The 21,666-nt window shown below is 46.3% G+C and overlaps 2 protein-coding genes across 4 annotated transcripts in view; both read right to left on the reverse strand.

The window, feature by feature from the left end:
- LOC146355980 (uncharacterized) overlaps positions 1-21,666 on the reverse strand; it is a 38,220-nt gene that overhangs the window by 8,695 nt on the left and 7,859 nt on the right. The window contains exon 2 of the mRNA XM_084831473.1: positions 214-976. Within this exon, the coding sequence (XP_084687599.1) occupies positions 214-945 (732 nt within the window). The 5' untranslated portion in view covers positions 946-976. The remainder of the gene's footprint in view (positions 1-213; positions 977-21,666) is intronic.
- Positions 1,020-20,571, reverse strand: LOC146355981 (uncharacterized). 3 transcript variants are annotated; one of them, XM_084831415.1, is made up of 6 exons: positions 20,310-20,571; positions 16,215-16,950; positions 14,908-15,028; positions 13,650-13,708; positions 12,739-12,865; positions 1,020-10,735 (listed from the first exon to the last, which is right to left on the reverse strand). In XM_084831415.1, the coding sequence occupies exons 2-6, from the start codon at positions 16,926-16,928 to the stop codon at positions 9,480-9,482; spliced, it is 2,277 nt and encodes a 758-aa protein (XP_084687541.1). In that variant the 5' UTR covers positions 16,929-16,950; positions 20,310-20,571; the 3' UTR covers positions 1,020-9,479. The 3 variants fall into 3 exon arrangements, with proteins under 3 accessions (XP_084687541.1, XP_084687540.1, XP_084687539.1); XM_084831414.1 differs by having other exon boundaries at positions 20,212-20,545; XM_084831413.1 differs by having other exon boundaries at positions 20,134-20,545.

Raw genomic sequence — 21,666 nt, forward strand, 5'->3', positions numbered from 1 at the left:
ACTTTAGACATTTGGAGCATCTTTTGGAAGCATTACAAATGCTCTTATTTGGAATGGTGTTCAGCACATCAAGTTAAGCTGGTCCAGAAGCCTTTGCTATATGTTCTCTGTTCTATCATTCTTTTAACAGAATAATTGCAGGTGTTTTCTGCAACCTAATTCATATCCTGTGTCCTTTTTGAGGACTCTGGCAATTAAATGCTAAAACCTCACCTGCCACTGTCCTGTCTCAGCCTCTCGCTGGCTCATCAGGAAGTCCTCCGCCAGGGCCACAGCCTGGGAACAGCTGTCCGGCCCTCCTGCTCGGATCCAGCTCTGCAGTTCCGGCGGCAGGCTGGCCAGGAACTGCTCCAGGATCAGCAGCTCCAGGATCTGCTCCTTGCTGTGTCTCTCCGGCTTCAGCCACTGGCAGCAAAGCTCCTGGAGCTGGCTGTGAAGCCTTCGGGGGTCCCCAACCTCCTGGCAGCAGAACTGCCTGAAGTGCTGGCGCTGCGCCTCCATTCTCAGGGCTTCCCCGCGCAAGATGGCGGCCTTCACTTTCCCATAGTCCTCCTGATCTCTGGCTTCCAAGCTTCGAAAGGCCTGTTCTGCTTCCCCACTCAGTGCTGGCAGGAGTTGGGCTGCCCACTCTCCTCTAGGCCATTGGCAGGCTGTGGCCACTTGCTCAAAGGAGGCCAGAAAAGCCTTGGTATCGTCCCACGGAGCAGTCTCCAACATCAGCGGCTTTCCCCCTCCTGCATGAATGGGCTGCAGTGTCTTCAGGAACTCCTGCCATTGGGCTTCCCAGCTCTCTTGCATCCCCCAGGATGGTTCTCCTTCGCCCTCTTGCAAAACTCCCCATCCTGGTCTCTCTCTCATATAGACTGGCTGAATTGCAGTGGTGGCTTTTCCTGCTCTGACTGGTCCTTCTTCTAGTTCTGGGCCTGCAGAATTTTCCTCCTTCATCACTTTCTCTTCTGACTCTACCCTCTCAAATCTAGAGAGTATTTTCAAATTAGATCACTTTTAGTGGAATATCTTTGAGATAACCAACATCTAAGAGACCTAACAGGATTGTATGTTTTTATGGAAAAACAGCAAAAATATACTAACCAACCTTTATAAACTATTTAAAAATATGACACAAAGCCAGAATAAGTGAAATGTTTCATGATCAAACAGGCAGAACTAAATGTTAAAATAATCCTATGGATGTTCAGCAGAATCTTTGGAAGCAAAGAACAGTGAGACGGAACTGCTACAAGATCATGACGTTATCGTATGGACTCTAGCAATAATAAATGATAAACAAAAATTTCCCATCTACCTGGTGGAAGTACAAGAAACATCAAAGACAGCAGGTTATTATTGCCTATGGTAGGAATGTCCTATGGCTAAAAGCTACTGGAGAAAAATCAAAATTTTAATAGAAAAGATTGTAAGATACTAGTTTACATTACATCCGGTTTTCTTGCTTTTAAATTACACCGAGAGATCAGTTTACCAAGCACACATAGGTCTGACAGGTTACATGTCTAGTGCAGTAAGTTTAGTCATCCTAGACACTCCATCCTCCCCATCTAGATTTAGGCCTGAAAAATCAAGGGGAAGTGTGGGCGCATGGAAGGTAAGTTGTAAGCAAGCACAATTTGTGATTTTGTGCAAGTTTATTGACCACGGGGCATATCTGTTAAGGCATCAGCCTTACCTTTCAATTCCCTGGAATTGTGGAGCTTCAGGCAACATGAGAAAGCCTTAATTCTGGACTTAAAACAGCAGGGGTTTTGATAACTGAATTTATATAGTGTTCAGAGTGCTTTTCAGTTCAAATATGTTACCTCACTAATCTTTCAAGAACCTTTGCAGGTAGGATGGTATTAATATACCCATTTTGCGCATGAGGGAGTGATGCTGAAAGATTACCGAAAGGCCATCTAATAAGTTTTCTCCCATAGCAGCCTGCATAGGTTTTAAGATCTTCAGGGGGGACCCTTTTCTCGGTACCGCCATCATAAGAAGCACATTTGGTGGAGACACAAGAGAGGGCCTTCGAAGTGGCTGCTCCCAGGCTCTGGAACTCAGTGCCAAAGAAGGCTAGGTGCTGGATGCACCTGATCTCATAAGTTAAGCAGGGTCAGCCCTGGTTAGTACTTGGATGGGATTCTGCCTGGGAATCAGGCTTCCTGCACTGAGCAGGGGTTGGACTCGATGGTCTTATAGGCCCCTTCCAACCCTATGATTTTATGAGATTCTATGAGCCCACTCTCTGTTCTCCTTCCGCTGGCAGGCAAATATATTTTTATTTAGGCAGACTTTTGGCATTTAAGCTGATCTTTTGCTGAAGTTTTTTGTTTGTTTGTTTAAATTGGTTGGTGCCAGTTATCTCTTTTATTGTTGTCTTTTAAATTGTATATTTAATTTGTTTTTATATACAGTTTTAATTTAAAAAATAATCTGGTTTTTATTGCTAGCAGCCTTGAACACCATGTTTGGCAGAATGGTGGAATATAAATAAATAAATACAATAATAAATGAAATTTAAACTATAGGGTTCCTGATTCACCTATTGGTCTCTTAGCCACTAGGTTAACATCAGTGAAAATATGCTTCCTTCTTCATAATAATTCATCACTGGATGGCCCATTAAAAAGTGGCAGAGTGGCCCTGTGCTTCCATATCTAAATGACAGGAAAAAATTAACAGGGGTTGTTTGCCCCTTTAATATGGGAAACAATACACCTCTTGAATTTTTGCCTGTCATGCAGTTGTTCAGGGCACAGGAGGCATGCCAGAATTGAACAGAAGAGGGGTGGGGAACCTGTAGCCTTCCAGATGTTTTAGACTTCAACTTCCATCAACCCCACCCACCATGGCCAATGCTTAGGGATGATGGGAGTTGGAATTCTCCACCCTTAGAATAAAAAGCAGCCTCCAGCTATGCCAGTTCAGATTTTGGGGTGGGGAAAGGAGATTGACGGGAAGGGCGGTAGGTCACGGGTAGCGCCCAGGCTTTAAATGCAGAAGGGTACAGGTTTGGTCCCCAAGATCCACAGGTAGGGCTGGGGGGAAACCTCGTTTGGAACCGTGGAGAGCTGCTGCCATTCAGTGTAGCAGGGCAATATCAAGCTAGATCAACAGTGGGTAGTATCCTGTGTTAGTCCTACCTACAGTAGGCCCATTGAAATGAATGGGACATATGTTACTCATGACTACCCCAAGTCCTGTTCATTTCAATAGGTCTACTCTAGATAGAACTAACATTGGATATTACCCATTGTGCCTTTCAGTGGTCATGGTGCCTCTCCTTGGGAGTTATAATCCAACACATCCAGAGGCACCACATTGGGGAAGGCTGAGCCAGACACATCAATGGTTGGTATAAGGCAGCTTCCTGTTCCTAAGTTATGGTTTATTTTTAATTTTTATCTGAAGTATGGCAAATTGGTATGTCTTCACCACCACCCTGTGAGGTAGGACAGGCTGCAAGACACCCTTTTGTCTGTTGTGAACCACCCAGAGAGCTTCGGGCTGTATAAAAGTAAAATATCCCACCACACGCTCCTGGTGTCTTTTGAATATCCCTTGTCCTGCCTACAGGAGAAGACAGGCTCGTGCCTATTGTATACAGGGAGAGGGACTGGCCCCTTTTTCAGAACTTCCTTTAAACTCCTCAAGAACCTGGTGAGCATGTTTACCAAGCAGTTTAGTGCACAGGTACACCAGGGTCCAGGACAGACTGGAGAATGAAACTCCAGTTTCCAATCTAATATATTTATTAAGCAGCCAAGCAGAAAGAGGTAGAGAAACAGTTTCTTTTAAAAAGAAAAATGGAACATCAAAGTAGCTCACTATGGCTTACTGATTAGAATCTTAAAAGTAACTCACCAGAGCAGCTTACATGGGGTTGTCCCCTTGGGCATCCAGAGTTTGGAAGAGTTTTGGCCTGGACACTTTGCCCACCAGCAGAAAGACAAATCTCAAAGGGCCAAAGTACTTTCAGGGGCTGGGCGGTTCCCAGGAGGGCAATTCAAACTGACCAATCAATGTCCTTGGAGGACTTGGTCATGCATCCTCCAGGTGATCTCTGCTGGACTTCCTTTGCATAAGCTGACTGATGGGGGAGGGGAAGCTGGTGAGTCAGGCTGGTGGCAGCCAGACGTAAATTTGGGTGCCTAGGCTGACCTTGTTCTTTGCTCAAACTCGGAGCGACGTTTTGGTTACTCAGACTAAGCTGTTCTGAGTTTGTTTTTATCAAAAAGAGGCTAGATATAAATGTCCAAATACCTTCTAACTGAAGATAACACTTCATGCATCTAAGAACATAAGAAGAGCCATGCTGCATCAGATGAAGGGTCCATCTAATCCAGCATTCTGCTCACACAGTGGCCAACCAGCTGCCCACAGGAAACCCACAAGCAGGACATGAGTGCAACAGCACCCTCCCACCCATGTTCCCCAGCAACTGGTGCACACAGGCATACTGCCTCTTGATAGTGGAGGTAGCACATGGCCATCAGGACTAGTAGCCATTGATAGCCTTCTCCTCCAGGAATTTGTCCAATCCTCCTTTAAAGCCATCCAAATTTGTGGCCATCGCTACGTCCTGTGGTAGCAAATTCCAGTTTAAGTAGTCCATGAAAGCTTTGGCCACAAAAAATATGCTAGGCTGTAATCCTGTGCATACTTAGTTGGAAGTAAATTATTTATGGAGGGAGGAATCCTATGGCCTCTAGACAGCGACTAGACGGCCATAGGATATGCTGTTTTCCGGGAACCGACCTTGGAGCCCACGTTCCGAGGTCGGTTCCCAGAAAACTGACCTCCCCCCAATTCCATGCTGCCACGGAGGCACTGCGGAACAGCCCTGTCCTCCGAGCTCGCAAGAGGAGTGTGGAGGGGCCAGAAAGGGGCGTGGCTGGGGGCGTTCCAGGGTGGGGAGATCGTAGCTGCCCGTACAACACATCCAATGTGCCGTACAGCAGCCTCCTTCCCCGCTCCATGCTCCCACGGCTAGACAGCTGCAATCAGCTGTCTAGGCAAAAAAGCATGGCAGGAGGAGCACAGAGGGAACGATCCCCTCTGTGCTTCTCCTGCCCTGCTTTGGCTAGGCAGTTGACTCCAAGTTCGGAGGCGGCCGTCTATCTAGATAGGATTGTGCCCTTATTTATTTAGTACATTTCTAATAGCTAATGTTCTCTGGGCAGATTACAACCCATAAAAAAAACCCAATTGAAATGAATGGAACTTCCTAATTAAACATGCATAGGGCTGCACTGTTAAGCCGCAACTGCAGGCACGTATACCTAGGAGTGAGCCCCACTGAATACAGTGAGATGTATTTGTAACATAGGATTGCGCTGGAAGTCTTTCAAACCAGAGGTTTGGGCTGCAGTGTCACCAACGTGCAGATGACACACAGTTGTTTTCCACTACCTAATCCTGGGGAGGCTGTGGAACTCCTGAGTAGGTGCTTGGAGGCGGCTTTGGGATGGATGAGGCCAGACAAGCTGAAGCTTAGGACAGACAATTTACATTTAGTTTGGGTGGGGAAGCCTGCTGATCTGCATAGAGGGATTCAACTGGTATTGGATGGGGTGGCACCCTCCCTGAAGAACCAAGTCCGCAGCTTGGGGGTTCTTTGGGACTCGTTGCTGTCTGTGGAAGCACAGGTGGCGGTGGCAGCCAGGACTGCCTTTTACCACCTTTGGTTGGTACATCAGCCGGCACCCTATCTAGGGAAAATGGGCCTGGCCTCAGTCATGCATGCCCTAGTTACATGCAGACTGGACTGTTGTAATGTGCTCTACATGGGGCTGCATTTGGAGCCAGAAACTCCAGCTGGTACAAAATACTTTAGGTTTGTTTTGACTGCTGGTAAGAGAGCAATTCTGTGTCCACTAGACACTGTCTAGAGGGCCATAGGATTTTTCAGCGTACTGGCTCTGAGCTTGTAGACAGCGCTCCAAGCGCAGAGCCAGGAAACCGCGCTCCCCTCCCCATCCCCCTCACAGCCTGCAGGGAGAGAACTGCAGGGGCTGCGTCTCCGTGTTTGTAAAACAGGGTGCGGAGAGGGCAAAAAGGGGGCGTTCTGAGGGGCGGGGAGGAGACTGTAGAAGTCCCTTTAGACTGCTTCCTATGGGGTCTCTAGGCCTGTTCCCGCCTGGAGACCCCATAGGAACCACCGGCTAGGCGGAGGGCGGAGGATAGGATCCCCTCTGCGCTCCGGCTGACCTGCATTGGATAGTTGCCAGCCTACAACTTTGGAGGCTGGCGATTGTCTCGATAGGATTGCACCCTAAGAGAATTAAGTGTTCATTTTTGGCTCACCTTTTGCAGACTGATGATTTCACGGCTGTTCACAATGCTATTCTCTCAGCCAAATCAGCTACTGGGGCTATAAATTTATTTCAGACTTTGACTGATAGTTTGCAAGTTCATTTAAGAACTAAAGTGAAGAACATTGGTTCAAGGAGAACTGCGGTAACAGCTGGTTGGTTTGACAGTGAATGCAAACAAGCCAAAATTCAAATATAGAAACACCAACTCAGGAACTTTACGAAATGTGTATATTGCCTATAGATGAATATCTCTGATTAAGGAGAAAAAACAACAAGCAGTAAAAAAAATGCCTGGCAAAGTTCAATAAAAGCCTCTCTTGATGGGGATACCTGCCTTTTTTGGTGCACAACAGGCTTATTAGAGAATGCTTGCCCTGCTCCAAGGTGTGTTATTGGCCCAGATGAATGGATGCAGCACTATCAGTCACTGTTTTTTGATCTCAACATTGAGGTTAAGCAAACATTAGTTATTCTAGAAAATTTACCTGAATGGCCATCAGTCTCAGAAACTAAGGTAAAGAATCTAACCTCTCAGCTACAGAACAATAAAGCATGAGGTATGGATTTTTTTTACCTCCAGAACTTTTAAAAATCTAACATTAGCTGGTGGATTTCTTTGCTGGGAGTCTAATTTTTATTATTGACTTAATGACTGGGTTCGCACAATCACCACAGCCCACCATGGCTTATTTAAACCACAGCGAGTTGTGGCATGCGCCAGTGCCCATTTTGAATATTCGACTCCTGTGGGGTCTTGCCATGGCTTGCCGTGTTATCCAAACCAAGGCGGCAGGGGCTGTTGGAGAGTGAAACGACCCTCAAATTACCCTACGACAGTCCATGAGTTATTGGAGGGTTGTTTCCCCCTCCAACAAACCCTGCTGCCCAGGTTCAAATGACACAGCAAACCATGGTTACCCCCCCACTGGGGGCTGAATATTCAAAATGGCCATCAGTACACATTGCAACCCATCGTGCTTTAAATAAGCCACGATGCACTGTCGTGATCGTGCGAACCCGGTCATTGTCCCCATATTTTAAAAAGGCTCTAAATCTGACCCATCAAATTATCGCTTAATTAGTCTGCTATGTGTAATTAGCAAACTTTATGCAAAGCATCTGTATAATAAACTAACTGATTGGATAGAAGAGGTAGGTATTGTGGCAGATGAACAAGCAGGGTTCAGTCAAGGCAGATCTACTGTAGATCACTGTTTTGTTCTTACCCATTTAAATGATAAATATCCCCACCCCCTCGAAACCAGGTGTTCCATATGTGGCATCCATTGACCTGATGGCAGCATTTCACTTAATCCCTCATGTGAGACTCTGGGAAAAATTTGCCTCTTCAATTATAGATAAAAGACATTTTACTAATTAAGGGCACAATCCTGTGCATGTTTAGACCGAGAAAAGTGCTACAACTCCCAGCATGCCCCAGCCAGCAATCCTAAGCATGCATAGCCCTAAAACTCTATATAATAATACTTGGCTGAAGGTGCTGGGTACCACAGACAGACATCTTACAGATTCTGTGCCATCCACAAGAAGTGTTAAGCAAGGCTTTATTTTAGCTCCAGTTTGGTTCAACTTGTATGTTAATGATATTGTTAAGCATTTAACATCTTCAGTTTATCACGCCCCCTAAATTGGCTACCAGAGCTATTTCTGTTCTACTATATGCAAATGATGCTGTATTTCTATCCCAGTGTAAAGTGGGTTTAAGAAGACTGATGACGGCATTTTCTGAACACTGTAAAAAACAAACAAACACCGAGTGGGTCTGTGTTGTTCTCTAAACAACACAGACCTCATAAATGGGATCTGGATAAACAGCAAATTGAACAAGTTACAAGTTTTAAAGTACTTGGGTGTGGTTTTACAAACATCAAGAACATGGATAGGTCAACAGAAATAAGATGTGGAGATCAATTTTCAAAGCATTAAAATGTTAATGCATTTCTTTTCCACAAAAGGTCATAGTTATATACTTCCAGTACTTGGACGTTTTTAAGGCAATTAGCGCAATTATTTTATAGGATTCAAGTCTGGACTGATGCCAATCTCCAAATGCCTCCTTCGGACTGGAAGCTTGTTTTGCTTCTCCCACACTGGAGGCCTTCAAGATGAGGCTGGACAGCCATTTGTCAGGGATGCTCTGACTTGGATTCCTGCACTGAGCAGGGGGTTGGACTCAATGGCCTTGTAGGCCCCTTCCAACCCTACTATTCTATGATTCTGCTTTTGCGCAAGCTTGGATCAGGACATTTAACTATTGGCTACCATTGAATTTAGCCCCCTCAGGGTTGCTTCCTTTAGTTCAGCTTGATTCTCATCAGAGCAGCTGGTTAAAAGCCAACAACCGCAGGCTGTGCTCTTTTGGCCTTCCGCCACAACAGTTACTAACTCTTGGTTTGTAGTAAAGCAAGAGATTTATTGAGGCAGTTTTAATGACAATGAACAATAGAATAATTTGTCTGCTTTAAGAAAATTAAGCCCTTGGCATGACTGTTTTCCATTTCCCCCAAACATAGCAGCATCTTTGCAAGTTCGAGCAATTCCCAAATAGAGAATAGCTTTTTGGAGTGCATGATTGAGTGTACTGCCATCACTGGAAAACCATGTATGTCCATGTGAAGATGGCAATGAAACACTCTATTGCTGTTTTGCTCCTTTTATAGAGATTTGCAGAAAAAGTTAATTACCCCATTATTAGTATCACTCCCAGGGTGTTCATCCAACCTGTATGTATTCTTCCTCCTTGTGGGAAATGCATTACTTAACTCTCACCTCAACAATTCCTTCATAACGGTTCTTTCTTTGGCTACTCTGATGTCCAACCAATCATCTCTCTGTTGGAAGAGTCTCTTAACTCATTTTCTTACCTGCATTTAGGTATGGGTTTTGGTGGAAAATTTCCCCACCCCACCCCATCTCCCCATGGGATATTCTTTGGGATTCTCCCTGAAGCATAATCATTGCATCTTTCAGAACAAAACTTATTCCATGCTTTCTTAAAGTGTCTATCCCGTGAATACTCATGCCTGATGAACCAATCTGTCCAAGAGACATCTCTCCCACACTTTAGGCATTTGAATGGTTTCTCTCCTGCATGGATTCTACGACAACAATTCTCTGATAATCGGTGACTGATGTTTTTCTTCACACAACAACTTTCATACGGTCAGCATGAATCCTCTCATGTTTCCTCAAATCTCCTCTATGACAGAAGTATTTCCCACACTGAGAACATCTGTATGGTTTCTCTCCAGTATGGATTCTCTGATGCTTTTTCAAATGTCCTCCTTGATTGAAACATTTCCCACACTGAGAACACGTGTATGGTTTTTCTCCAGTATGAATTCTCTGATGGTTCTTCAAATTTTCACTTCGACTGAAACTTTTCCCACACTGGGAACATTTGTACGGTTTCTCTCCAGTATGAATTCTTTGATGGATCTTCAACTTTGCTCTCTCTCGGAAGCATTTCCCACACTGAGGGCACTTGTATGGTTTCTCCCCAGTATGAATTCTCTGATGGCACATCAAGTTTCCGCTCTTCCTGAAGCATTTCCCACACTGAGAACATTTGTATGGCTTCTCCCCAGTATGAATTCTCTGATGTACCTTCAGCACGCCTCTGTCACTGAAGCATTTCCCACACTGAGAGCACTTGTATGGTTTCTCTCCAGTATGAACCTCCTGGTGTCTCACTAGTGCTTGTTTCAAAGTGAAGAGTTTACCACACTGAGGACATTCATGCCTTTTCTCTCCAGTATGAAGTTGCTGATGGTTCATCAAATGTTCTCTCTGACTGAAGCATTTCCTACACTCAGGACATTCATATGATCTCCCTTCACTTTGAATTCCTAGATTGCTATTTAGTAACTTTGTATAACTAAAGTTTTTCCAACACTCAGTAGAATTATTAGGTTTCTCTTCTGTGTGGTTACTCTGATAATTGTTCAAATTACCCCCTTTCCCATGTTCAGAGAATTCAGATTTATTCTCTTCTGTTATCATTCTCTGATACTGATCAAAGCATGAATTTTGCTGAATATTTTCCTCTGACTCAGGATATTCATCGTAATCCTCCCTGGTATGTATCATATCAAGTTCTGATCTGTAGCGATACTTTCTACCATACTTGGAGAACATGGGCATGTTATCCCTTGTGTGTACTTCAGAAGTCTGGATAATCACAGCTGTAAGATCTTCTGTGAGCACATGACATTCATTCTCTCTCTTCACTGGCTGCTTCCCCTGTCCCTCTTCAGGCTCGCATCCTTCCTCGTGCATCCCAGCTGTCTCCAGCGCATTTGCTTGGCTTATCTGTGTGGCTGTTCTGCGTGCGTCCTCTAACTCATTTCCTCCACGCTGAGAATTCTCCATCTTCACCTGATTTCCCTTCTCACCACCTGCAGAGACAGAAAAAGGAATTCTGTACATCCTCTGGTGACCTATTTTCCAGATGCCTGTAGCTGTTTTCTTGGATTTTTTTTCAGAGCTTTCCCCCTCTCTGCTCAGTGTTTCTTTCTGTCTCCGTGTTCATGTCAACCCTCTCATTCTATCTCTGAGGCTATAGTTTTTAAATTATAGAACTCCAAGCACAAGATGAGCCACTTTTTAAATTAATGTAATTCAAATTAACTTTAAACATTAATTGCTAATGTGGACTAGAAAATGTATTTTCTTTTCAAAAACCCCAGTGCCACCATCTACAAACTAAAACACTGCTCCACAGAAGTGAGGCATTAAAGAAAGATGAACAATTCAGCAATGGTGGGTTGCATCCTATCATGTCCTTCCTCCAGCATGATGGACACCCCTAGGAGACTGAATTACCCCCTTTCTATAGCCCTCCCCCCCCAATGTGCTCTGGAGGGGAGAGGAGGGAAGGGAAACTCCTGTCCTGGTGCATAACATTGGATGTAGCCCAGTGTTGCAATAATTCCAAACAAATGCTGGGGTGTTATTAGCTGGTGGCAGTTGGTATATCTTGTTCAATTTAGAGAAGACAGAATAAAAGATATTTAAACACTGGAATGTTTAATAATACATTCCAATACTGGAGGCAAAAATGAAGTAATAATATTAAATATGGATGGGCTGAGGTGATAATGTGAAAATGTAGGCTGCAATCCTATGGAGATAGTAGACAGCTTCCGAAGTTGGAGGCTACCGAGTATCCAATGCAGGGCAGCTGGAGCACAGAGGTGATCCTCACTTCCGTGCTCTGGCCGCCCTGCATTGTCGCTAGATGGGCGATTTCACCCATCTAGCCGTGACGCTTCCAAGTGGGAGGGAAAGAGGCTGGGGTGAGCATAGGAAGCTGTGTAACGCAGCCTCCCTGGTCTCCTCCCTTCCCGCTCCCAGGACTGCCCCCTTTCCCCTGTCTCTGCGCTCTATTTCTGAGCACAGAGACAGAGCCATAACTCTGCTGGCTCCGAGGGGGAGGGCAGTTTCTGGGCTCCAAGGTCGGAGCCCTGTTTCCAACCTCAGTTCCCAGAAACTGAACAATCCTATGTTCCCCCTGGACTCTGCCTAGGGGGCACATGACTGCCCTCTTAATGGTTACATTGCCCATTACTGAATTATTGAATTATGTTATTTAATGTGTTTTTGTAAAGCTGTATGTTGTATATCAACCTTTATATAATACAATGATATGAACTTTGTGGTATCAGCAGTCATTATCACTATTTCCACACTTATCTTGGGCTAATCTGCAAGCTGAACAATAAACATCCTTCATGCTACAGAAAGGGGCAAATTCTACCATGCTTGACAGACCCAGCAGTGGACAAGGGCATGAGGCTGGACAGGGGCATGAGGCTGAAGCTAGTGAGACACAGAGGGGGAAGCAGCCAAAGGAAAGAAACATGTGGCAAAACTTCCTAGGAAAAGAGGTTAAGTAGTGGTCTTCACAATAGGGCTGTTCACACAACACACTAACCCATGCTCAGGGGTTGAGTATGGATTGTTTTTGAACTGTGAGTTGTTTTAGAACTCTGGGTTAGTGTGCTGTCTGAACCCAGGACATTTTCTACAGGATGGCTTGTTAACCATGCAATGTGGCTTGTTAACCACCTTGAACAAACAACCCATGGCTCAACAACAACCCGCACTCAAAAAAACAAAACAAAAAACCCAACCCGCACACAACCACTGAGTGTGGGCTAGTGTGTTGTGTGAATCCAGCCTATACCACAGAGCTATGATCCATATTGCCACTTTTCATTCTGTCTTTCTGGCATTTGGTATATATTTCATTCAAAATAACTAGCGATGGAAGAAAAACCATATATGTCATATTTCTATACTGAAAGATGACCCCTCTTTCTATTTATCTCCTCTTCTCAATCGTACAAATGGCCAATGTTTACTGGGTTTTCAGGAATTGAGAAAACGAGCTCCTTACCCAAAGGATCTAGGTTCCCACCATCCTCCTGCTGGACTTGCCAGACTATAGTCTGTTGGCCTGGCTGGGACAAACTTGGCCGGAGTATGTGCAAAGACAGGCTAGTTTCCTTGGGATCCATCAGTTCCTGCAGAAAGGAAAAAAAGTCACCACCTCCCTGTTAGATTTGATTGCAGAAGCAAGCAAGCAAAACATGCACTCACCCTAACATCCAGAACAATTAATTTTACAGTCATCACTGATAAATATCCAGGGAAACAAATAAAAGAAAAACATTGCCCCACCACCCCAACATTTACAAATGCTACTTTACAGCATCCCGGATTTGAAAACACAAGTCCCTGCTTGCAACATTCAGGTTGGGCCTCTGACTACCATCCCATTTTCACTTGGGAGCATGGTGCCCTTGAACTTTCTCCAAGCTACTCCAAGGTGATTACATCCCATGTAGATGGGTCTGCATTTAAAGAAGGGTGTTGAACCCCTGGCCCACGGGGTCCCAATCCAGCCTTCTGGGGTTCTCTAGATCGCCATGCCCCTTCCCCTGCCCCCACCCCACCCCCTTTCTCCCCAGCCATCAATCATTTGCTGGCTTCACGGCTTTTGTGCAGTTTTGTTCCCATTCTCAATGGTTGAAATGCCACAACTAAGGCTTAGTTACTGGCAGGAAGCGCTCTGAGCTAAACTATGCTGGTATTTTTGGTATTTGGTCTGACCCCTTTACCTTCAGCCTTGCCAGCCACTGGAATGCAACCCTCAAGAGTCTCTCCACCCCTTGGGCTGAAAAAGTTTCAACACTCCTGATTTAAAGGCACCCACCATGTGGGCAGCCAATACCCAGTGCGTTACCCTGACTCCTGTAAGTTCCCAAGCTTGCACATCACAAACAGACTCATCAGAATGTCACATACCTCTTGCATACCAGTTTGGACCACTTTCTGTTCAGGAAGAAGCAATGAACTTCCACAGTCTGCGAAGGACAGAAGGGAGGTTTTAGAAAGGGTGACTATCATTTATTTTATTTATAAAATTATTCCCAAGATAGTTGCCTTTCAGCACAAAAAAGGGGTCCTAAGGTGACATACAAATTAAAATATATTAAACAGTAGCATAAAAAGCAAATATTTGAATAAACAAACAAATATCCAGTGTGGTGAAGTGGTTAGACTGTTAGACTGGGACTCCAGAGATCTGGGTTCTAGTCCCCACTTGGCCATGAAGCTCACTGGGTGACTGTGGGCCAGGCTCTCTGCCTGCCAAGCCAGCAAATGGGCGCCAGGAGGAGGAAGAGCAGCTTGACAAGGGCGGTGAGAAGGTGGACTCACTGAGGGAGGGGGCCCATGGAGAGTGCCTTGCCCAAGGGCCCTCAGAAACCTGGGGCTGGCACTGTGCCAAACTCCCCTGAGAAGCCAACAAGCAGGACACAAGTGCAATAGTCAGTGTGGGGTAGTGGTTAGAGTGTTGGACTGGGGACTCGTGAGATCCCGGTTCTAGTCCCCACTCAGCCGTGAAGCTCACTGGATGACTTTGGGCCAGTCGTTGACTCTCGGCCTAACCTACCTCACAGGGTTGTTGTGAGGATAATAAGGAGAGGAGGAGGACTACCTGAGCCACCCTGAATTCCTTGCGAGATAAAAAAAAGGCAGGATGTAAATGTTTCATCATTAGAAGGAGAGAGAAGAAACTGGGTAGCTTCCGATCAGAATAGAAAGCTTACATGTGTGTCATGGTACTGAGAAGCTATATCCTGTAGCAAGATTCGTCGTGGCAAAGATCACGACATCTGGCACTTTTGCACAAATGCAAAATGGGGGCAAGCATCCTGTACATGCAAGAGTTGCAAAGAAGAGGGAAACTCAGCAGGTGCAGCTGCTCCCCTGCATTTGCCAACATACCCTCTTCCAGAAGACCGATACAGGAACAGGAACACTGAATTACTCGGTGAATCATAAGAACATAAGAAGAGACGTGCTGGATCTGGCCAACGTCCATCTTGTCCAGTATTCTGTTCACACAGTGGCCAACCAGCTGCCCATGGGAAACCCACACGCAGGACAAAAGTGCAACAGCGCCCTCCCGCCCATGTTCCCCAGCAACTGGTATGGGGACACTACCTCTGATACTGAAGATGGCATATAGCCATCAGGACTAGTAGCCATTGATACTTACCCTGCAGATTGATATCCATATAACCGTTTTGCTTGGCTTCTTTGTAGATCTGCCCTTTTGCCGCATCCAAAGGCTCTCCCTCTGCCTCCAGGGAATCCACACACTCCTCCTTCAGTGGCCCCTGAAACAGGCAGGATGATCCCGCTCAGAAGACAGAGGGACACGGCTGGAAGAGTATCCGCCACATGCATTACCAGTTCCTGCGAACATTTACTCAGAAGTATGTATCCCACTGTGTTCAATCGAGGTTACTGTAAAATGTGTGCATAAGATTCCAGCCAAGAAACCACCAGCTTTCACAGACAATGAGACAAAAACATACAGGAGCTGAGAGTCTAGACAGAAAGAAAGTAGACTAGACATATTGTGTGTGACAGTGCCACAAGGATGCAATGCTTTTATGTGGAATGGAGTTCCGCAGATAAGGTGGAGGGCGCAATCCTGTGGGGATAGTTGGCCACCTCTGAACTTGGAGGCGACTGACCATCAAATGCAGGTTGGGTGGAACACAGAGGGGATCTTCTCCGCACTCTGGCCACCCTGCAGTTGCAGCTAATGTCCGATTTCTGCTGTCTAGCCAGAGAGGCTTGGAGCGGGGAGGGGGGGAGGCCGGACGGCGCATGGGAAGCATCGTGATGGCACTTCTGCCATTTCTACCCCTCCCCACCGCTGGGAATGGCCCCCTTTCCCTGCTCTGCGCTGCTCTTCCGAGCGCAGGGCTGGGGACGAACCGCACCACCTACGAGGCAGCATGGAGATGGTTTTCTGGGAACTGACCTTGGAGCACTGGCTCTGAGGTCGGTTCCCGAACACTGAAAAATCCTATAGCCATCTCGCTGCTGTTAAGTGGCCATAGCATTGCGCCCTAAGCTGCTCATAAGAAAATAAGAAAAGGGCTATGCTGAATCAGGCCAAGGGTCCATCTAGTCCAACATTCTGTTCACACAGAGGCCAACCAGCTGCCCATGGGAAACCCACAAGCAGGACAGGAGTGCAACTGCACTTTCCTGCACATGTTCCCTGGCAACTGGTGTACACAGGCATACTGCCTCTGATCCTGGTGGTAGCATATAGCCATTAGGACTACCAGCCATTGATAGCCTTGTCCTCCATGAATTTGTCTAACCCCTTTTTAAAGCCATTCAAATTGGTGGCAATCAATACATCTTGTGGTAGCGAATTCCATATTCATATATGTTATTAATTCTATCCAAATGAATGAAGATAGTTCCAACATCATCATTCATATCCTGCAACGTCTTAGAGAACTCCGGGAACACTCTGATTGGATAACATTAAAACCTCACCTGCCACGTCTCTGGCTCAGTCTCTTGCTGGCTCATCAGGAAGTCCTCCACCAGAGCCACAGCCTGGGAACAGGTGTCTGGGCCTCCTGCTCGGATCCAGCTCTGCAGTTCTGGCGGCAGGCTGGCCAGGAACTGCTCCAGGATCAGCAGCTCCAGGATCTGCTCCTTGCTGTGTCTCTCCGGCTTCAGCCACTGGCAGCAAAGCTCCTGGAGCTGGCTGTGAAGCCTTCGCGGGTCCCCAACCTCCTGGCAGCAGAAGTGCCTGAAGTGCTGGCGCTGCGCCTCCATTCTCAGGGCTTCCCCTCGCAAGATGGTGGCCTTCACTTTCCCATAGTCCTCCTGATCTCTGGCTTCCAGGCTTCGAAAGGCCTGTTCTGCTTCCCCACTCAGTGCAGGCAGGAGCCGGGCCGCCCACTCTCCTCTAGGCCACCGGCAGGCTTTGGCCACTTGCTCAAAGGAGGCCAGGAAGGCCTTAGTATCTTCCCAAGGGGCCATCTCTGACATCACTGGCTTTCCCCCTCCTGTGTGAATGGGCTGCAGTGTCTTCAGGAACTCCTGCCATTGAGCTTCCCAGTGCTGTGGCATCCCCCTGGATTGTTTCCCTTTGTCTGCTTGCAACATTCCCCGTCCTGGAGCGTAAACTGAACTGGTGGCTTTTCCTGTCCTGACTGGTCCTTCTTCTAGATCTGGGCCTGCAGGCTTTTCCTCCTTCATCGCTTTCTCCAGCCCCTCAAATCTAGGGTTAGAATATTATTAAATTAGATCACCTCTGGCAGAATATCTTAGAGATAACCAAGATTTAGGAGATCTAATGGAGTTTTAGAAAATAATTGGAACAGCAGAAATTTACTATCCAACCTTTATAAACTATTTTTAAAGTATAACAAAGAGCCGAACAAGCGACAGAATTCATGATCAAATGGGTGAAAAATATAGGTAAAAATCATCCTATGAATTGCCCAGTTTTCACCCTTACACAGTTTGAGTTCACACCTCATGGAGGAAAGCACAGCAGAGGTTTCCACAGTGACTAGGATGAGTTTTCCACTAGGATGTTTCCACAGGAACACCTCCAGATTGCCCAGTTTTTACCCTCTATGAGAGTACCAACCATGCAAAGGTTTCTACAGTGACTGGGAGACAGGAGGGGGGTCTCCGTCATTAAAAAAAAAAAAAAAAAACACCTCATAGCTCTGTCTATGGCTTTGGAGAGGTTTTTTTCTGAACAATGCTATGGTCCCTGGGACTCTGTCCACAGGTTCCCAAACTTTTTGGGTCAGTGAGCACATTCAGAATGTTGAGAATGTTGTGGGTACTCTCACAAACTGGTTATCATGGGGGGGGGTGTCCCTTTCATAAAATGGCTACCATGTCGGGCTTGGCCCATCATAAAACACTAATTTCCCAGAAGACAACCTGGTGAGACTACAATAAAATGACCTGCCCAAGATCCACAGAAAACATTAGTTGTTGGGTGGATTAAAAATATTGTACAGCTAAGAATTTTACATAAACCTCAACAACGTCAAAATACATTTCATATGCATGTACTGAAATTAATATATTCAAATACATGTAATTACATTTTTTCTTTTCATGGTGTTGTTGAAATTTTATAACAAAAGTTAATTAAAAATAATTTAATTATTTTGAACTCAAATAAAGATGTCACTGGAGGGCAACACTTTGCTTTGCAGCACACCTGCCTCCCAGTTTAAAAGAATAATGTAATAAAAACATCTTAAAAAATAAAATTAAATTCAGGAAGGGCAGGGAGTCTGGTGGGTGCTAAGAGAGGTGCCCAGGGGCACCACACTGGAAAACGCAGGATTGCTGTCTAAAAAACTGGATGGATAAAATTTGCAATTTATTCATTACGGCCAAACCAAGATAATTTATCCCAATGTGAAATATTATTTCTTCTTGTTTGAGCCCGGGAGTACATCTGCACCAAAAGCAGTTAAAGCATATTATGATATTCTTAAAATAAAAAATGGGAGGTGGACGGACTTAAACATCTAGAGATGACCCTTCTAAAAGTTAAAAGTTAATTCCAGTTCTCTTGTTAGAAAGAAGGTGAGGAAAAAAACCCAATTTCTTCCTTCTTCATTGGTCTTTTCGCACTCCTGTGGGATGAGCAGGAGGTGAAGATACTTATTTGGTGGGAGAAAAGTTACTGTTAGAGCCCCCCCACACACACACACCTCGGCTATTCCCTCGAGGGGAGCTTCTCCCTGAGCTAAAGAGTCTGATTAGAATGCTTAAAAGACAATGTGAAGAAATGCCATGTAAATACCAGTTGCTGTTCAGTAATGTTTGGGTGCTTTGTGAGGCTTCTGTGAGGCTATAATGTATCTGTGTAGGCCTGAGGCCTAGTTTTGTTACTGTCAAAGGCCTGTATAGTAGTAGCTGCTTCATGACAAGTTCACAATGGCAGGGGGTGGAGGGAGAGAAAGAGCCAACCTGAATAATAAGCTATTTCTTTACTGTGTAATAACCATACGTGGCTGGTGAAGATTTGGAGTAAGGAGCAGGTGGCTGTGTTATGCCAGGAGGCTGCCCTAAGATCTTGCCAGAAGGAGGTTACACAAGCAGGCACTAAAAACCAGATAAACTGTCTAAGCAGTGAGTAGTACAACAGGAGAAGCTTTGATGTCAGAGAAAGACTGAACCCAAGAGCTGGCCCTGGTAGAGAGTGTATTTGGCTGGGGTAAAAGAGAATTTGGGCTGAGGTTAAAGAAAAAAGTCATTAAGGTCGCAATCCTATGCATGTTTGGATAGAAAGATGTCCTACAACTCCCAGCATTCCCCATGGCTTCCTGGGGAATGCTGGGAGTTGTAGGACTTTTTTTCTGACTAAACATGCATAGGATTGTGCCCTAAATGGTTTGTTATCAGCAACAGTGTGTCTTGAGTCCTTAAGAACTGTCAGTAAGTCTTTTGAAAATCCCAAAGTAAATCTTCACATATGTACAGAATATCCCTTTAATAAACCAGTTAATAGTTCATTTGTCTCTAGTGTTGGTGCCCATCTCACACCTAAGCCTCTTATACGAAGCTCCTAGGAGGTTTTAAAGTATTCTAAAATAATTGGTGGTAGTGGAAGAGAGTCAGCTTGTTGGCACTCTTAGTAGCTGGGAGTTCCTTAGGCCCTGAAATATAAGCATTTGCAAGAAGATAAGAAACCCCGTAGATGAGATTCAGGATCCCCCTATGGGCAGGTAGCCTATGCTTCCCTATAGGCAAGTGGAGCCTATGCTTCCCTATGGGCATTCAGGATCCTCCTATGGTCATTTGTTTTAGTATGTCCCCATGGAACTTACTCCTGAGCAGACATGCACAGGACTGTGCTGTTAGACTGCAACCCCAGGCACACCTACTCTTGAGTAACCTCCACTGAATGCTCACGAGACTTTCTCTCGAGTTTGTTGCAATAAAGCTTTCACGGATACCTCTCTGGAGTTGAATTCCCACCATCCCTCCCTCCCTCCCTCCCTCCCTGCTGCAAAGTAAAAGCAAACGTCCCTACTCTTTGAGCATCAGTTTTCTTGAGCGCTGTGTTTGTTTTGTTGCTTTGAAGTTGTCCAAAAAAATTGCCCTGAAAATTCTCCCCGCGGCGCTGCGGTGGGCTGTGCGCGCGCGCGTAGGGCTGCCCGGTATTATTAGCTCGCGTTGCAAATGGGGGCAGGAGAAAGTGAGAGAGGCTTAGATGGTCCCACGGGGCGGTCCACTCTTGCTATCCCCACATTACACGCTGAATGGGAGATGGGATCCAATGCTGAGAGCGAGGCAGAGGGATACAATAGGGAGGCTGTAATGCAGGCCAATATTAATCGCCAAATATTGCACAGAGCAGGATGCGGGGAGAGCGCGGAGGCTCTCTTGAGACAACCCAATAACCCTAGTCCGGCGTTCTTACCCCCGTATCGCAGGTGGGACTAAGGGAGAGTAACGCACAGTGCAATCCTATGTAGGTCTACTCAGAAGTAAGGCTTACACCCAAGTAAGCGTGTGTGGTGGATTACAGCCCTGTCCCAGCCACGTGGTCTTGATGGTCTTCCCGCAAGAACACAGCTCGCTCCCGAATCATCATACCGGAATCGACGAGGAAGCCGGTGGGGCCCTTGGCTGGCGCGCGCGCTTTCTCTGCTCAGCTCCGGTTGGGCAGCTGCCTGGGACTCAGTGCGGGGAGGGGGGCAGGCCCAACAGGAATCCCTGGACGCCCTCCGGATAACTTCCCTGCTGGGCTGGGCGGCTGGTTGGAAAGAAGCTGCCACTACTCTCTGCCAGGGCAGATCCCCACCTTTCTCTCTCAGCTCCTTCCTCTTCCTGGTTTTCGTCGGTGGTTTAAGGCTGAGCTGCAGATGCAGACGGGGCTCCACATGGCCGCCCTCTGCTGGCCGACTCAGTCGCTACTACAGCCCCCCCCCCCCGCCCCGCTCGCATCACAACCAAAAAGGATGTTAAAGAATCTTTTCTGCAAATTTAGATTTACTGTGGCAAAAGAGCCTTCCTCCAATGCATGAATCAGATGCATCTCATGAAGCTACAGCCACAATAAGTATGTTGAATCTTTAAGGTGCCTGTCCAGTACCCTAAGATCCAAGGCGGCGGCTATCAGTGGCTACTAGTCCGGATGGCTATGTGCTACCTCCAGTATCAGAGGCAGTATGCCTATGTAAACCAGTTGCTGGGGAACATGGGCGGGAGGGTGTTGTTGCACTCATATCCTGCTTGTGGGTTCCCAGTCCACAGCTGGTTGACCACTGTGTGAAAAGAATGCCGGTCTAGATAGACCGTTGGTTTGATCTGGCATGGTTTTTCTTGTGTTATGAGATACTGCCGAGATTTCAGAGCTGAGACCAAAGATAACAGCAGGGGGTGTGGTACTGATGGTCCAAGTCCAGCTGCCCTGCATCTCCCACCTTTATCTCCAATCTAAGATCGGAGATAACAGTGCAGATGCAGGGTGGCCTGGGTCAGATCTGACCGTACTGGGAAGAGCAACCCAGGACAGGTGAGTCCCACTGCCCAGCATCCTTACTGCTATCTCCTATCTCAGATGGGAGCAGCCAGGATTCATTGCCCCCCTGGTTGCTAGGAGGGTGAGCATGCCCAAATATGGTATCCAGGGCAGGAGTCTTAGATGTTCTGCCTGGTGCCTCAGGTGATGAAGAGATGGAGTGAGCATGCTCAGAGCTCTGTTCCTTTGCATATGTTCAATGAGCAAACCTGAACACGTGCAATTCAATGGGCAGACCGATTGAACGATTGACTGGTGATGAGGGGGTCTGCTGTGGCACGTGCACTGCTGTAAAAACTTCTTTTAAAAACTTTTTTATTGCATTTTTGCAGCCCTGCTGGGCTCGGGGATTTGGGAGCTGGGATGGGACATGCAGGCAGGGCTCTGCCCCATGCGCCCAAGGGCCTGGCCAACTGTTAGAGATGAGAA

The sequence above is a fragment of the Heloderma suspectum genome, chromosome 2 (assembly GCF_057233095.1).
Source record: "Heloderma suspectum isolate Gila_16-S chromosome 2, 16-S_ref, whole genome shotgun sequence".
Lineage (NCBI taxonomy): Eukaryota > Metazoa > Chordata > Lepidosauria > Squamata > Helodermatidae > Heloderma > Heloderma suspectum.

What these genes read in the sequence shown, in the direction of transcription:
- LOC146355981 (XM_084831415.1), bottom strand. Translation starts at nt 16,928, where the DNA reads ATGAAGGAGGAAAAGCCTGCAGGCCCAGATCTAGAAGAAGGACCAGTC. An exon ending in CTGAGCCAGAGACGTGGCAG is followed by an intron (nt 15,029 to 16,214) that starts GTGAGGTTTTAA and finishes TGCCTGTTTCAG; the next exon opens with GGGCCACTGAAGGAGGAGTG. An exon ending in TATGGATATCAATCTGCAGG is followed by an intron (nt 13,709 to 14,907) that starts GTAAGTATCAAT and finishes TGTCCTTCGCAG; the next exon opens with ACTGTGGAAGTTCATTGCTT.